The sequence below is a fragment of the Oratosquilla oratoria genome, chromosome 20, assembly GCF_046742065.1.
Source record: "Oratosquilla oratoria isolate Oo_2021 chromosome 20, ASM4674206v1, whole genome shotgun sequence".
NCBI classification, from domain to species: Eukaryota; Metazoa; Arthropoda; class Malacostraca; order Stomatopoda; family Squillidae; genus Oratosquilla; species Oratosquilla oratoria.
The window spans coordinates 48,249,183-48,267,473 of record NC_134796.1 but is presented as its reverse complement, the minus strand read 5'-3'; the positions used below and the strand labels follow the sequence as shown (position 1 = coordinate 48,267,473).

At 43.0% G+C, this 18,291-nt stretch overlaps 1 protein-coding gene across 6 annotated transcripts in view; it reads left to right on the top strand.

Moving 5' to 3' along the window:
- The window catches only part of Golgin84 (golgin A5), a 29,147-nt gene extending 11,655 nt beyond the window's left edge, over positions 1-17,492 (top strand). For 5 of the 6 annotated variants that reach the window (XM_076204064.1, XM_076204065.1, XM_076204062.1 and 2 more), the window contains 10 exons: positions 291-545; positions 671-762; positions 3,590-3,708; positions 4,560-4,700; positions 5,184-5,289; positions 6,218-6,396; positions 7,067-7,271; positions 8,452-8,550; positions 13,906-14,055; positions 14,296-17,492. In XM_076204064.1, coding sequence (XP_076060179.1) covers positions 291-545; positions 671-762; positions 3,590-3,708; positions 4,560-4,700; positions 5,184-5,289; positions 6,218-6,396; positions 7,067-7,271; positions 8,452-8,550; positions 13,906-14,055; positions 14,296-14,637 — 1,688 coding nt within the window. In that variant the 3' untranslated portion in view covers positions 14,638-17,492. The remainder of the gene's footprint in view (positions 1-290; positions 546-670; positions 763-3,589; positions 3,709-4,559; positions 4,701-5,183; positions 5,290-6,217; positions 6,397-7,066; positions 7,272-8,451; positions 8,551-13,905; positions 14,056-14,295) is intronic. The other variant, XM_076204063.1, reaches the window with a different exon arrangement.
- Positions 17,493-18,291: the final 799 nt, after the last annotated feature.

Sequence of the window (18,291 nt, the reverse complement as noted above, 5' to 3'; positions counted from 1 at the left end):
GACAATTTTAAGCTGATGAAATATTTCCATATCACTGGGGTTCAATCAAAATTATCCATTGTGATTTTCTTGGAGTAATCTTCTCTCTGATACAATTTTTGTTAAATTGGATAGCCGCTGACATTCTGACGATCTGTGTAGCTGATCACTCAAAATTGCGGAAGACCTTTTTTTCCTCATTGTTCAATGTGGAACAGAAGTTTCCGATATTCATCATTGTGATGTTTCATTGTTATAGATTATTTTCATTTGTAGATTGATTTACATAAATCTTTCAACTTTTTGCACAGAAACAGGAAGCATTGGATCAGCAAGTGGCAGTTCTACAAACACAGATGCTTACGTCACCGTTGAAACACCAGTAGATATAAGTATCACTCCCCCAACCAGTGCCGAGATGAGCAGCAACGGTAGCAGCAATACAGGACATACTTCTCTTATGAGCGGGTCTTTGGAAAGTGAAACTGTAATGTTGCGTAAAGAAGTAGCTAGTTTAACGCAGGAAATGGCGCAAGTTCTTAGACGGGCCAAGGAAGCCGAAAAAGGTGCAACTCACTAAGAAATTATATATTGAACAAAGAATGAGCTTGAAAGATCATTGGTTATTGAATTTTATTTGGTTAGCATTGATGGGGGAAATTATTACCATTGATTTTATTGTCTTTTCCAGAGGCACAGTATTTTAAACACCAGGTTACTTCACACCAAATTAGTTCAGATAGACTTATAAGAGAACTTCAGCAAAGAGAAATGGACCTCCAGGTAACAATAACTACTACATATATGTACATACATATACCAAAGGCTTTTCCCCCTTACAAGGGAAGTAGCCAAAAAACAAAGGCATAAAATCCACTTCCACCCATTCCATCCCAACATACTCCACTCCCATTCACCCCCCTACCTCCCTCTTATCTTGGCTCCTCCTGGATGACAGGTCATCCTTGCATCTCGCCCACTGCCCTGGGTCAGAAGCAATGTCACAAGACACAGCAAGGCTGCTTCATTAAATTGGCAACCCCCCTCTCTGTCCCCTCATGCAGAAATGGAAAAGACAGGGAGAAATCCCTTCGGGCTGTGTCAATTTATTTTTCATACATACTCCCTCACCCCCCATCCCCCACCCACTCCCTTTCATGTATCACAGCATCATCCATACACAACCATTTTCCATTCACCCCTATCATCTGTCCTCTCCCATCCTTCCTCAACAGACATTACCCACTTTCACAATGCCCCTTTTACAATTACATATACATTTTACATAAACTGACTGGAAGAAGATCTAATAGTCATTGTGTTAATGCATTCATGCTTGTTTATCTACATACAGCTTTTACCTCCTTACAAGGGAGGTATCCAAGTCATAGGCACGTACCTATTCCCACCCTTCACCACCCCTCCAATCTCAGCTCATGGATGACAGGTCATCCATGCATCCATCAACTGCCCTAAGTCAAACACAATACAGGAAGACATAGTACATCCATGGCAAGGCCATTTCACTTTATCAATGACCCCCCTCTCTGTCCTCTCATGCAGAAAAAGAGAAGATGGGGAGAGATCCCTTTGGGCTACATCAAAATATCATTCACACATAAGCACCTCTTACTCTCCATCCTCCATCCTTCCCTTCCTTGCATAACATTATCATCCATACACAGTCATTCTCCACTCATCCCTATCTCCTACCTCCTCCCTTCCTTGCTCAGCAGACATTCTCCTCTTCCTCAGCACCCCCTTCACCCCATCCATTCATCTCATCCTTGGTCATCCCTGCAAGTTCACTCCCCTCACCTCTGCCTTCCACACCTCATTTACCAATCTTTCATCATTAATTCTTTCCACATGTCCAAACCATCTCAATAATCTTTCATCAGCTCTATCTGCCATCTCCTTTTCCAGTCCCACTTTCCTCCTCACCTCCTCATATCTCACCCTGTCCAACCAAGTAACCCTGACCATATTTCTCAGAGGTGAGGAAGAGAGTGGGGGTGGAAAAGAAGAAGTTGAGAGATAGGGTTGATGAAAAACTATTGGGATGGTTTGGACACATGGAAAAAGTGAGTGAGGAAAGATTAGTAAAAGAGGTGTGGAAGGCAAAGGTGTGGGGAGTGAATATGAGGGATTGACCAAAGATGAGATGGATGTATGGGGTAAAAGGGACATTGGGAAAGAGGGGAATGTTGAGGAACAAAGGGAGAAGACAGAATATAGAGGTGAATGGAGAGTAGTTGTGTATGGACAATGTTATGATGCATGGAAGGGAGTGGGTGGGGATGGGGGGGTGAGGGAATATGTGTGAATGATATTTTGATGCTGCCCAAAAGGATTTCTTCCTGCCTTCTCTTTTTCTGCATGACGGGACAGAGAGGGATGTCGCCGGTTTAATGAAGTGGCCTTGCTGTGGATGTGCTGTGTTTTGCTACATTGCTCCTGACCAAGGGGCAGTGGGCGAGATACAGGGTGACCAGTCATCCAGAAGGAACTAAGAAAAGAGGGAGGGAGGGGTGGTGAATGGGAGTGGAGTCTGTGGTGATGAAATGGGTGGGAATGGATTTATGTGTTTGACTTTGGCTACCTCCCTTGTAAGGGGGAAAAAGCCATTGGTATATGTATGTACTTCTCAGACATTTCATCTCAATCACATTTAAACTTTTCTGCCTCTCTTAAATTCCAAGTCTCTGCTCCATGCAATGCTGTCGGCACAATCACTCCTTCATACAATCTCCTCTTTGCATCCATTCCCAGTAACCTATTTCTCATAACACTTTTTAATCCCACAAGGCATTTACTTCCTCTCAATCTACAGTTTACCTCCACCTCCACTCCTCCCTTTCCTACCACATGTGACCCCAAATACCTAAAGCTATCCATTTCCTCTCTCCTTTTAGACTTCCAACTCTTTGCCACCCTCTACCCTTGTAAATCTCATCACCTTACTTTTACCCACATTTACCATCAACTTTCTCCTATCACATACCTTCCCAAACTCTGACTAACTCCCTCAATCCTTCCTTTGATCTTCCCACAAGCACAGTGTCATCAGCAAACAACAACTGGCTCACCTCCCATTTTCTTTAACCATCTCTAGTACCTTGCCCATTACTCTCACCTTTACCTCCTGCACTGCCCCATCCATGTACACATTGAAGACCTATGGTGACATGACACATCTCTGATGCAGTCCCACCTTTACCTTGTACCACTCGCTCTCTCATTCCCCATTCTAACACAGGCTCAACTACTCTCGTAAAAACTCTTGACTATCCTTAACAGCTTTCCCCCACAGTGCCTTCCTGTCTACCCTGTCATAAGCCTTTTCCAATCCATGTACAATGTGAAATTGAGGTAGACATTCATATTCATGTATAGATTAACGAACTGTATATCTTATAACTCAAGGAAGTTGTAACAAGGTGGAGTACATAGCTGATTTGGGCTTACAGAATGAATGAGGAAAGACTAGGAAAGATAGTATGGAAAGCAGAAGTGGATGGAGTGAATGTAAATGGAAGACTGAAAATGAGATAAAGGAAGTATTGGATGATGTAATTGAAGTCTGTATTGTTTTTGTTTTCTCCTTTAGGAAGCACTTCATGCAAAGGACACCCAATTAGCTGTTCTTCATGTCCGACTCCAAGAAGCTGACCAGGAAATAGCTGGCAAAAAAACTGTGATTGATGAACTTAATGATGAAAAAGAAAGGTAATCCTTTTACTTAATCAGTTCTGTAAGTGGGTTTGAAAACCAATAGGCTATCTCTGTAAATGTTTATAATGAGGGATAATGTCACTTACTACTCTCATAAACCAGTACTTACCCAGTCCCTTATAATCCATCTGTTCCAAAGCATATACATGCAAAATACACAAGTAGTGTGGCAGGAAACAGGGTGATCCATCCCTAAGATGCTGTGATGGGAAGGATAGTTGAATAAGTTTTTATTTTTTCCTGATGTGGAATGTGTATTTTGACTTTGCCATCATAAGAGAAAGGAGCCCGCTGTGGATACACAGTGTATAACATAAGAGAAAGGACTTTGTGGATACACAGTGTATACACTTTTAATAGTCTGGATATTTGATAATATATATGAGGCACATGTTATAGTAAGGTCATAAGCACCACCTTGCCAAGATCAGAGTTAGCAGTTATGCATTTTCTTTGTATCTTACTCTATCCAATATTAGGTTGTATATGCCCTTCTGCATATTTTCTTATTGTCTTGTGAACCCTGAAACAGCAGTGAGTTTTCCGCTTTATACACCATCAATGTTTTATGCTACACCAAAGGCAGAAGACAAAATGATGAAATAATTTTGGGATAAATGTTAGAGAGATAGATACTGTTTAAAGTGGTGTAAATTAGATGAAATTCATATGGTTTATGAATATCTTGTCGAAAACTTTAATTGATTTTTTCTTGGGTTTTTGTAAAGGGCTTTTATGACCTTACTGTGGCCTGCACCTCATGTGTGTGTGTGTGTGTGGGGTATATATATACATATATAAAAAAAATTCTTCTTCTTTTTCTTTCTTTCAACTCTTATACTTAGGTTGCTTGTTGGAGTGCACGAGAGCAGTGGCCTACAAAGTCAGGCTCTCCAGTCAGCTCAGGACTACCTAGCTGATGTACAGAATGCACTCGATTGTGAGAAGAGAGATCATGCTGCTACACGAGCTGAACTAGCTGGAAGGTTTGGATGTTTATTGTATCACTAAAGTAGAATCTTTTTCTAATTGTAGCTTGGATTAAACATTTCATTTTTTATCCATGGATTATTTGAAGTTTTTATTATGTCTTGTATGTTTTAGGTAATTCATCAGTCACTCCATTTACTCTTTCTCATATCAGTTTTCTTTTGTGATTCTAAATTGTTGCTCTCATAGCTTTTAAAGATGAAAAAAAAAAGATATATTTCATGTAACCTTGAAATGTTTATAGTAGAGTCACAGTAGCTGTTGGAAGCTGTGATCTACAAAACTTTTAAGCTGAGGAAAATATAATGGTTGCTTTAATCAGAAAAGTGTTACCATTTAATGACATATCATTATGTACAGTACTCTCTTTGAGCCCATTATACATATAGTTTTTCATTGTTTATCGTTACTGTCAGTTTACTTCTACATTTTACATGCAAGCATTTATGAGAACTGTAGCTTTAAATTCTCATCTGCAGAATATCACAAACAGAGGAAGAACAGAAAGGGTTTTTGAATTCAGTGGCTGACTTGCAGAAGAAACTCGACGATGAAAAACGGAAATCAAGCCAGATATCAACCCAGGTAAGGCATTTATGTAAACTTACTTTGAATTTGTAGCCTTGAGCCTTGAACCTCTTTCAATGTACCCAATTAGTAGATATCTACCCTCAGAGGCAGTTAAAACTGCCAAGTTTGAAGCATTGGTGCTGCTTTGAACCTGTGTAACCTATGTATAAAATATTTTTCCCTATTTGGTAGCAAATTTTGTTCCAGTATACACTTTTGATTGACATTTGAGAGCATTAAATAGTTCAACATGTGATGAAGATGATGATTCTGTTTAATGTCTCAAACTCCCCCCTATCAGGAGGCTAGGACAGTGCCCCTTACTGAAGACTTTGTAGTATGGAATTAAATTAACCATACCTTTGGTTCAATTTGCTGGCAGTAGGGTTTGAACTGCCATCACCTCTGCCACAAGTAGTGATGCTCTAACCCGCTCAGCCAGCCAGCATCTATGTTAGGGTGATTTTTTTCTTGGTAGTCCTTTCTTACACCTTTTGACACATGGAGAGCTGACAGCTGGCAACTGGTCCTCTTCTTCTACTTTCAGGCAATAACATAGAAACAGTCTAAAATTTCTTGATAGAGATATTTGTGGGTAGACTCGGGAACTGGTGCCAGCTGATGTGAGGCTGTGTGTTTCCCAATTGGGGCAACAATTATTATTGTTATTTATTAAGGAAGAGCGCTGGCTGAGTGAGTTAGGGCTTTGTTACTTGCGGCAAAGGTCGAGGGGATGGTGGTTTGAACCCTGCCACCAGTGAAGTTGAACCAAGGGCATGGTTCATTAAATTCCACATTACAAAGTCCTCTGTGAGGGGCACTGTTGTAGCCTTCCTATAGGGGGAAGTTTGTGATGTTAACCATATCATCATCATCATTTATTAAGTTTTGAATATATCTTTTATATATATATATATATATATTTCACAACTACTTTGTATAGATGATCACCCTGAAGACGGACCTGACAGCTGCTCGTGATGATCTACTTGAGTACAAGGCTAAGGCTAGTCGCATTCTTCAGAGTAAAGAGAAGCTCATTGCCTCTCTGAAGGAGGGAACTAATGAAGACATGGAAGCAGGGAGGGAGGAAATACACATTGCAGAATTAGATCAGCTTAGGTAAAGTATGTCATGAATATGGGGTAGTGAAAAGTCAACCATTTATTTGAATTTTTGAAGCTATGAATGATTGCGAATGATGAAAGGATTACATAATTGATGTTCTCATCTGGTCCTCTCCCACCCATCCTGTTGAGGAAGGATGGGAGAGGACAGAAGATAGGGGTGAATGGAGAATGGTTGTGTATGGATGATGCTGTGATGCATGAGGTGGAATGGGTGGGGGATGGGGGGTGAGGTAGTATGTGTGAGAAATAATTTGACGTAGCCCGAAGGGATTTCTCCCGGTCTTCTCCTTTTCTGCATGAGGGGACGGAGAGGGGGGTCACTGATTTAATGAAGTGGCCTTGCTGTGGATGAGCTGTGTCTTGTGACACTGCTTCTGAACCCAGGGCAGTGGGTGAGATGCAGGGATGATCCGTCATCCAGGAGGTGCCAAGATAAGAGGGAGGGGAGTGAAGTATGTAGGGAATGGAATGGGTGGGAGTGGTTTCTATGCCTTTGTTTTTTGGTTACCTCCTGTATAAGGGGGGAAAAGCCTTGGGTATATGTATGTATGTATGTTAAAGCTGTGAATGATTGCAAATGATGAAAGGATTACATAATTGAAGTGATGTTCTCATCTGGTTTAGGGATTATATTCATAAATCACTTATACTCTCCTTTACAGACAAGAGCGAGATTTGATCCATGAAGAGCTTGACCAATCAGCTTCACACGTTCAACAGTTAAGGGCTGAATTGTCGGATATGGAGGCGATGGCCCAAGAGGAAGCCAGAATTGCTGCTCAGAATTTAGGTTCTAAAGAAGAAGAGTTGGGACAAGAAAAGAAACTCAGGCTTGAAGCCGAAACAGAATGGAGGCAAGCCAGAGAGGTATGAGATAAAAAGAAAAAGTTATTTGCAGCACTAGTGTTGAGAAGAAGAGAGATTCAAGTGGTACCAATATTAACCTTAATTCTAAGACTCGTACAAACTCCACCAATCCACCCAGTTCAGGAGGTCACCACCCAACACTATCTATATACATACATACATATATATACCAAAGGCTTTTTCCCCCTCAGACGGGGGGTAGCCAAAAAGAAAAAGGCATAGAAACCACTCCCACCCATTCCATCCCCTACATACTCCACTCCCCTCCACCCTTCTCCCTCCCTCTCATCTTGGCACCTCCTGGATGACGGGTCATCCCTGTATCCTGTCCACTGCCCTGGGTCAGAAGCAGTGTCGCAAGACACAGCACATCCACAGCAAGGCCGCTTCATAAATTCGGCGACCCCCCTCTCCATCCTCTCATGCAGAAAAGGAGAAGACGGAGAGAAACCCCCTCGGGCTGAGTCAAATTTCTTCACATACATACTTCCTCACCCTCCATCCTCCACCCACTCCCTCTCATGCATCACAGCATCATCTATACACAACATCATCTATACACTATCTATATACCAAAGGCTTCTTACTTCTTATGAGGAAGGTAGTGCCAACACATAATTGGCCTGGTAACAGACACCATATGTCTCATACCACACCAAAGACTTGGAACATGTCATTCTTCACTACATGAGAACTATTATTGGCAATTAGTTTTTAGTCAATGAATCTTGAGACAATATTTCTTATATTATTTAATGGCTTTCCATAAACCGAATTCTTTGGGTTATATATTTCCATTTCCACAGACGTTTGCAAAATATCTTTAGAATTTTAGGTTTTTTATTCTCGGTATGCAAAAGATTGGCTCATAAAGAATTCTGTTACTATATCATTTATTTACACAATTTTGAAATTTACCTAAAATTTATTTCCATAGCATAAAATCACTTGTTTAGACATTAAAACCCCAAAACAACAAGTGGTGGAGAAAGTTAAAATGCCCACCATTAAAAATAATTAAGAAAAAACCCTAATTTACAAAAAGGTGAGCTAAAATACAAATATAACCCCAACACACTAAAACGGGGATATATATCCCACTAGCCTTCCCATACCTACCTGTACAGTCATTTGATTAATCTATGCTTGGTCCTGAGTTGTTTTATGTCATATTTTTCAGGAGTTAAGGTGTGCACATGAAGAAATTACAAGACATAAAGTAAATATAGCAACAAGACTACAACAGAGAGATGATGAAATTGAAAGACTTAGAAAACAGGTAAAGACAATAACTTTCTTGTGATACTGTTGATGGAAATGTTATTTGATAATAGTGCAGACTTTTATTTACTATACAGAAATACCCCCACAATACGACCGAGTGCTATAAAGTAGGTAAAGCAAATGTTGGGTGTATGTGAAAGTCCCCATGAGGAGGCAAAAATTGAGGGGGGGGGGTTGACAGGGTCCATGAACACAGCCCCCTATTTACATGTCAAACCCACCTTGATATACGAATTTTCGCATTGCAACCTGTCAGCTGGGAACACAACTCAGTTGTGTAGTGAGGTATTCCTGTATATATATACCAAGTGCCTCTTCCTCCTTATAAAGGAGGTAGCCAACCAAGGCATACATCCACTCCCATCTAACTCATTGTGCAATTGGTAGAGTTCCTGGCTGCCACTACTGCGCTCTGGGTTCAAATCCTGCCCAGGGCTGAAATAATTTCAGTATCGCTGCAATGCAGGATGTTATTCCAACTCTCATGGGCAGGGAGTTGGGTGTGTGTGCATGTAAGGTCACAGCATTACCCATAGATCGGTCATATATGAGTTCTGAGCTCTCTTCTGGGAGGGAAGCAGGTGTTGATCATGAGTCCAACACGTGATCCAAGACCATGGTGAATCCATCACCCATTGTTTCCCTCTCATCTTAATTTACCTGGTAAATTAAGATGAAAGCATTGCCACCAACACAATAATGTCTTTGTTTGGTAGACTATTACTCAGTACAAATCACCTCAGACTCCCTTAGCCATGTACCAATGGCAATTCTGCATTCTGTGCCCATTTGGTGATATAACTATAATAGGATTTTTGCAGTCCTAAAAAAAGAATAATAATAATGATGATAAAAATACACATACACCCCTTACAAGGGAGGTAGCCAAAGTCAAAAGGCACATTTCCACTCCCACCCATTTCATCCTCACCTATTCCACTCCCATTCACCACCTCTCCCTCCATCCCTCTTTTCTTGGCTCCTCCTGGATGACAGGTCATCCCTGCATCTCACCCGTTGCCCTAGGTCAGAAACAGTGCAGCAAGACACAGCACATCCATAGTAAGGCCATTTCATTTAATCAGCGACCTCCCCTTTCTGTCCCCTCTTGCAGAAAAAGAGAAGATGGGGAGGAATCCCTTTGAGGTGCATCAAAATATCATTCACTCCCTAACCCCCCATCCACCATCCACTCCCTTCCATGCGTCACAGCATCATCCATGTTCGACTGTTCTCCACTAACCCCTATCTTATGTCTTCTCCCTTCCTTCCTCAACAGACATCCTCCTCTGTCTCAACATGTCCTTTACCCCATCCATCCATCCATCCATCTCATCTTCGGTTGCCCCCTCCTATTCACTCCATCCACCTCTGCCTTCCACGCTTCTTTTACTAATCTTTCTTCACTCATTCTTTTCATGTGTCCAAACCATCCCAGTACTCTTTCTTCAACCCGATCTCCATACTCCTTTTCCACTCCCGCTCTCCTCCTCTCCTTGTTTCTCACTCTATCCAGCCTAGTAACCCCTACCATACTTCTCAGACATTTCATCTTAAACACATTTAAACTCTTCCTCTCCTGTGTTCCTTGTTTCTGCCCCATACAATGCTGTCAGTACAATCACCCCATCCATTCCTAAATGTCTTGTTTCTCATTACACATTTATTTGCTTCTCTCAGTCTACATGCTACCTCCACCTCCACTCCTCCCTTTCCCACCACATGTGCCCCCAAGTATCTAGAGCTATCCACTTCCTCCAGCTTCTCTCCCTTAGTTCTCACTTCCAATTTGCTGTCATCACCTTAATTTTATTCACATTTACCTTCAACCCCCTCCTTTTGCACACCTTCCCAAGTTCTGCCACCAACCTCCTCAATTCCTCCTTTGATCCTGCCACAAGTGTAGCATCATCAGCAAACAACAGCCGGACCATCTCCCACCCCTCTCCACACTCCCCAACCACCTCCAGTCCATTGACCACCACCCCCACACCCACCTTCCAAACACCCCCCTCCCACACCACCCCACCCACGCACATACCGAATAGCCACAGCAACACAACACACTCCTGTCATAAGCCTGTTCCAAATCCATAATGATGGTAATAATAATACATATATCAATGTTTTTTTCCTCTTTACAAGGGAGTTAGCCAAAAAACAAAGGTATAAAATTCATTCCCATTCATTGTAATTAATAGTGATGATGATGTATACTGTTAGGAGTAGTCATCACGACCGGTCCTCACCTCCTCACCAGTCCTCAGCCCTTCACCTCACCTCTTCTTGGTGTCTCAGAACCTTCTGACCCCCAAGTGGACCCATGGGACACACTCGCATTTGCCCAGCTGCAACGCGACCTGGAGCTTCCTTGAGGCTCACAAATGGAACAAAGCCTCCTTGAGGGACTTGCTTGTGGGGCCCTGGGATAACTAACCAGCCCTGGGGTCTGCCGCATGATCATCACACAGAGCCTCCTTCAGGAGACACGTGCAGGTCACCAGCCTCAGCAATGACTACCTCAGCCAGTACGTGACAGAACACTGGTTCATTGAGGAACACCTACCCTCTGTCTTCGTGAGTCACCGGTGTCAGAATGTTTTGCTTTTGACTTACAGCACACTTGACCTCACGGCAATTAGGAGCACAGGTCATGACCTGCCCGTGTATATAAGGAGCTGAACAGATGCCAAAGATGCAGAGAATCATACGCGAGCTAGTTAGCTGCTTCTTGCTTTCTTGCCTCCTCCCCCCCCCCTGATCCCCTCAAGTAGATCGCTGGGGGATCAACTTGAAACACAGTCATCACCTCCCATCTCATTCCTCCCCCACCCCACTGGTGCCTGACATTTCATTGTTAATCTAGCTTTTCATGGTTAAACCCAACTCTATCTCCACCAGAGTTTGCCTTCAACTAGCCTAACTGGCTACCCAAACATGGGCAGACTTTTAGCCTAACATTTGATGGCCCAACATAGACATAGACCACCAGACTAAAATACGCCCCCACGGAAGTTGAGGCTGGAAGCGAAGTCATGTGGAGCCTTAACGAGAAATCATCAAGGGAGTTATCCTCACAACTGGCCTGGAACTTGAAGGCAGAGTAGTGCTGGCCATGAGACTGCAGGGATAGTAGCATGTCGCAGTCTGATTGCCACAGGATGCAAGCCTCAGGGTGCTCGGCTACCCCCGCGAGACCGAAGTTCTCCTGTATATCATGGATGACATCGTACGGTGGCATTGGAGCGTGGTTACATCTCCCTGAAAAGATAGACACTTGAGAATGGTCGTGGTTAGTGGGTGTTAGGTTGTCGGCAGACCTGGCAGTCAGCGATGGCAGATGGCAGACCTGGTAGGCGAACTGGCAGGTGATCAACAGATGACCTGGCAGACAGTGATGGCAGATACCTGTGGCAGTCACGAGTGTGGGGAGTCAAATCGGCAGTCAGCAGACAACCTGACAGTCAGCGACAACAGACGAGCTGGCAGACCTGGTAGGCAAACTGGCAGTCACGGTAGCAGACAGTGATGGCAGATACCTGTGGTAGGCGAGAATGTAGGCAGATAACCTGGCAGTCAGTGATGGCAGTTGAGTTGGTGGGCAGGTGAACTGGCAGATGGCAGACCTGGTAGGCAAACTGGCGGACAGTGACAGCAGACCTGGTAGGCAAACTGGCAGTCACAGTGGCAGGAGGGAGATCTAGCAGACAATGGCAGCAGATGGCTGGGCAGACAGTGACGGCAGATACCCATGATAAACAAGAGTGTAGGCATTCAACTGGCAGTTGGCAGACAGTGGTGGGAGATGATCTAGCAGATAAAGTGGCAGCTGGCAGCAGTCAAGTGGCAGAGATCAAATGTTGTGGGTAGACAAGGTGAGGAGAGAAGTGAGGAGTGAGTAAGGAAGAGGATGACTCCTAACACATTCCCACGGAAGTCGAGGCTGGAAGTGAAGTCGTGTGTAGCCTCGACAAGAAGTCATCAAGAGATTTGTCCTCACGACTGGGCCGGAACTTGAAGGCGGGGGTAGTGCTGGCCCTCAGACTACAGGAGTACCAGTAGGTGGCGGTTCGTTTACCACCGGGATGAAGTCAAAGAAGTTGTTGCATCTCAGGAAGCTGCTCAGGGGATCTCGTCCCTGGAATGCATCCTGAGATCATGTCGTACGGTGGCATTGGAACATGGTTACAAAATTTCCTGAAAAGATAGACACTTGAGAATGGTTGTGGTTAATGGGATGTTAGGCCATCCAGGGCGTCATGGACTTGACAGTTGATGTTCCTAGTCGCTAACTTTACGGAAATTGAGGTGCAGGACCTAGTGATCTCTGTTGAGTGTGTGAGTAGGTCAAGGTGGGGACGCTCACAGCTCTAGTTCACAAAATGATCTAGTAGTGGTGGTAGGCCACTAATACCTGTGGTAGGCTAGAGAATAGGCAGTCAGTAGACCGGGCAGTCAGCGATGGCAGACGGCAGACCTGGTAGGCAAACTGGCAGTCATGGCGGCAGCCAATCTGGCAGACATGTGAAGACAGATATCTGTGGTAGGCGAGAATGTAGGCAGATAACCTGGCACTCATTAGACCTGGCATGCAGCAATGGCAGTCGAGCTGGTGGGCAAACAAGTTAGCAGACTTTGGATTAGTGTATGTGTTATGTTAGTGTAGGATGGTTTCTATAGCATCACCTGAAAGTGGTAGGGGGAGAGTAGCAGTCATCAGTTGATGCTCTCCATGCATGAAAAGATGCAAGAAATATAGTTGAAATCGATAGAGAGAAATTATGGGCTCACTCCAGAGACTGAGTGCCAGCCCCTCAAGGTTGTATCTCCTGATAGAGGTGAGGAGGTTGGCAGTCTTTGAAAATGGACAATTTGCTGTCAATCTTGTAGGGCCACCAAAAACTCATCTTAATGATTGTTGCCCCAACTTTCACTTAGTGGAAAACCTGCAGCCCATAATGCCTGGCAATGGTCCTTGGGCTTTCCCGCAGATCTCTCCATGAAGAAACTTTGGACTCTAGTCTGTGTTGTATCAGAGGGGGACTGAAAGTAGTAGGAGGAGAGGAACAGTTGCCACTTGCCAGCCATGTGAAAGCTGTAAGAAATACAGTTAAAGTTGATAGAAAGAGATTCTGAGCACATTCTGAATGGTAAATGTCAGCACCTCAGTGTGGTTCATGGGTTTTGAAAATAGGTAGCTCCTTGGTCTTCTTGCAGGATCACTACAAGCAGGTACCTATCATTGGTCCCAGCGCATTTTGTGCACCAGCAAATAAAATTTATATTTTTCCTATTGTAGAACTTACGGACTAAAGAAGACTACAGTAGATACTGTTTATTTTTCTTGCAGATAGCACATAAACAAAGTTCTTTCAGCAGTCAGAATGAACTGGAGACTCGCCTTCATGCCTTAACAGAATCTTTGGTCCATAAGCAAACTACTATTGAAGCAATCACCACCGAAAAGAACTCGTTACTAATACAAATGGAACGCCTACAGGTAATGAATTTTGTCTCCTTAGTATTTGAGATTGTAAATCGGATTGTGCATTATTAAGGTGCAAGTCAGTTTAGAAAATTAGTTACATGAAAACTAAAGTGTAACTTCAATGTTTGCAAGTAACTACATCAGGAATATTGTACCCATTTGCTCTAGCTGTGTAACTTAAACGTTTGCAAGTAACTACATCAGGAATATTGTACCCATTTGCACTAGCTGTTAATCATTCTATCATTCCAGCAACAGTATCAAGATTCACAGAAAATGTTGAATAGAGACCACAGCCCTACCTACCACACAGAAGAAGTTCGTAATCGTGTCCCAAGCTTCCTTGTTGAGTCTCCCTTTGATGGAGGCATTTCTCTGCGAGTCAAAAGGGCTTATACAACCTTGGACAAATTCTCTATTCGTTTGGGTGTCTTTTTGAGAAGATATCCTATTGCTCGAGTATTTGTTATTATGTACATGGGCTTGTTACATTTGTGGGTAATGATTGTGCTTCTGACTTATACACCAGAGATTCATGGATCAGAATTTCATGCAGCCTCAGGAACTCAACTTCATTCACCACATCAAGGATAGTGATAAAAGACTTTTATATTCAATTATCAGTGCTTTCCCATGTATAGTATTATGTCTATTTTTTCTTTTTAATTGGTGGTGTTGGATTATAGCCATTTCCTATGTATATTTTATGACTTTTTTAATTCCTAATCATCCCTTTTCTTCATTTGATGTATTAAAAGAGAAAATATATTTATTTATGAATGAATAGTGGAGGTTTTATGATGAAAACATTTTTGAAGGTGCTACAAAAATGCACTTGTTGTTCCAAGCCATATGCCATTTCCTTCAATGTGAAGTAGCTTAGATATGGGAGTAAGAACTCCTTACATGTTTAACTCCCATCTCACTCATCTTTTTTTTACTCATTCCTACTTTAATCATGAGAAAATTTATCTACATTACTTACCCAGTTCTGTTTTGGATGAAAGAGAACTGAAGAAAGCTGAAGATGAATGTGGGGAAAAGAAAGGTGATGAGATGTACAAAGGGAGAGAGTGACAGCAGGCTGGAACTGAGTATTAAAGGAGAGAGACTGGAGGAAGTACATGATTTTAGATACTTGGGTGCGAATGTGGCAGGAAAGGGAGGAGTGGGTGTGGAGGTAGAATGTAGATTGAGAGAAGCGAGTAAATGACTTGGTGGATTAAAAAGTGTAATGCGAAATAGACATTTGGGAATGGATGCTAAGAGGAGGTTATATGAAGGAGTGATTGTGCCAACAGCACTTTACAGGGCAAAAACATGGAACATAAGAGAGGAAGAGAGGAGTTTAAATGTGTTTGAGATGAAATGTCTGAGAAGTATGATAGTGGTTACTAGGCTGGATAGAGTGAGAAATGAGGAGGTGAGGAGGAGAACAGGGGTGGAAAGGGAGTTGGGAGATAGGGTTGATGAAAGAGTATTAGGATGGTTTGGACACATGGAAAGAATGAGTGAAGAAAGATTAGTAAAAGAGGTGTGGAGGGCAGAAGTGGAAGGAGTGAAAATGAGGGGGCATCCTAGGATGAGATGGATGGATGGTGTAAAAGGGGCATTATGAATGAGAGGAATGTCTGTTGAGGAAGGACAGAGGACAGAAGATAGGGGTGAATGGAGAAGGGTTGTGTATGGATGATGCTGTGATGCATGATGGGGTGGGGGATGGGGGGTGAGGGAGTATGTATGAGAAATAAATTGACGCAGCCCAAAGGGATTTCTCCCCATCTCCTTTTCTGCATGAGGGGACGGAGAGGGGGGTCGCCAAATTAATGAAGTGGCCTTGCTGTGGATGTGCTGTGTCTTGTGACACTGCCTCTGACCCAGGGCAGTGGACAGGATGCAGGCATGACCTGTCATTCAGGAGGTGCCAAGATGTGAGGGAGGGGAGTGAGTATGTAGGGGATGGAATAGGTGGGAGTGGTTTCTATGCTTTTGTCTTTTTGGCTACCTCCCATGTAAGAGGAAAAAAGCCTTTGGTATATGTATGTATGTACTTATCCAGTTCATTTTTGGTGCAACCCTCTTTGGAACAAATTATCACGTAATCTATACACTCTTCACCAGCTTACCCCATATCCCTGACACATTTTCACTTACTCATCATCTATACTACAAGCCTTTATAGCTTCACTTGCCCCATCTATCAATATACTGTACCAATAGATATAGAGTTGTTGAAGAAGAAAAGTAAGACTATAGTAGTACCCAAGAATAGAGGGCACAAGGATGTTCAGTGTTCATTAGAGAATGGAGCATGTGGAAAGCTGCAAATATATGGGAAAAGATGTATGCAAGTGGAAAATAAAGAAAATGACCACAGTGAAGGAAGGGGAGAAGATAGGCGATGCCTTATGAAGTGTGTGGAGAAATAAAAGAATGTCATTGGAACCAATATATGAATACTTTGCTAAACTCCCCATCCTCTGCAAGCATTTCCCTGAATCTACTAGAAGAGTTTTGTCCACATACAAGGCTTTTTATCACCCATTCATGATTCCTCTTTAACGTTACTCCCCTACTCGTAACAATTGCAGTAGATGGATAGCAGGGCTACCTATTTTCAAAACCCATCAACCCCTCAAGGGGCTGATACTCATACTCTTGACTGGTCCCAAGATACTATGAACTTCAGTTGTATTTCTTACACCTTTTCACACAGGAAAAGCTGACAACCAGCAACTGTTCCCCTCCCCTTCTACTACTATTAGCCAGTGTCATAGAGATAGTCTCACACCAATACAAAACTGATGATACAAAGTACCTTCCCAGAGAGATCTGTGGGGGGCTTGAAGACAATTACCAGCCACTGTGAAGCTGTTGGTTTCCCACTTACTGAAACTTGAGACAAATTTCTGTCATTACAGTGAGACCTCACATTAATGGACGTTAATTAGCTGTGTTTGTGGTGTTTTTGCTGTGTTTTCGGTGTTTTTGGTCCTGTTGTTTAGTGCGTGCAATCACTATGCCACCCAAAACCACTCCAAAACACCGAAAACACAGCAAAAACACCGCAAGCACAGTCACTCAACGTCTGTTAATGAGAGGTTTCACTGTACTTTATTCACATTCAAATTAAACAATCACTGAAATTATACACTTCCATCTCAAACAACTCGCTTTCTGTCCATTGTCACACAGGTTTCCCACCTTTTATAACATAATTTTGCTAAGAAAAGTAATGTGTTGGAATTTTCTCGTGGTTAAAGCAGGAAGGAGTGGAAGGAATGTGTGAAAGGGGTGAGGATTTTTCTCTTCCAGGGTTACCTATTTCACATTTCAGGAAACTGTGCAGGTTGAAGAAAGTATCACAGGCCTGCAGTGAATGTTTGACACTGATAGATTTTAAATTACACAGAGTACCTTTCATTTAAATAAAAGAAAATTGAAGTACAGGTATGTATTGTGTTTTATTTTCCTATTCCAATGTTTGTGATATAAGAAGACAGATGGATAACATCAAACAAGACCTTAGAAGTGCTGAGATGGAGAATACGGAAAACTGAATGACAAGTGCGCAAGACCGACATCAATGGAGGCAGATAGTGTCGACGGTGAGGGGTCAGCAAGCGGCCCAAACACCAACAGAGTAAGAGTAAGTAATGTTTGTGATATAACATGTCCATCAGCCCACACATTAAAGATCTGACTGTGAAAATCAACAAGAAAATACATACATAAGATCAGCACCAAGCATAAGTTTTAGTTGGCAGAAGAACATTTATTACAGTGCACAAACAGGTAGCCAGCCAAGGTGCATACATTGGTTGGCTACCTCCAAATTTGGGCCAAAATCGGCAGGTGACCGATTTGGCCCAAACCTAGCCCAGAGGGAGAGAGTCGGGCATAATGCACGTAGAGGTAGATGTCAGGAACCTGGGCCCAAGGGTGTGGCGATGGCGCCCCTCCAAATTTGAGGGGCTTTTCTCCAGTTCTTCGCTTTTGGACCTCTGGCGCCCGTACTGTTGGCCTGAGCGGTATCCAACTGGACACCACAGGAGCCCTAGCCCCTCTCGACCTGTGGCTAAGATGGTGGGTAAATCTGAGCAGGTGACCATAATGACACACAAAAAGACCCAAGGGATATACCCACGGATTTGGGCCAAAATCGGCAGGTGACCGATTTGGCCCAAACCTAGCCCAGAGGGAGAGAGTCGGGCATAATGCACGTAGAGGTAGATGTCAGGAACCTGG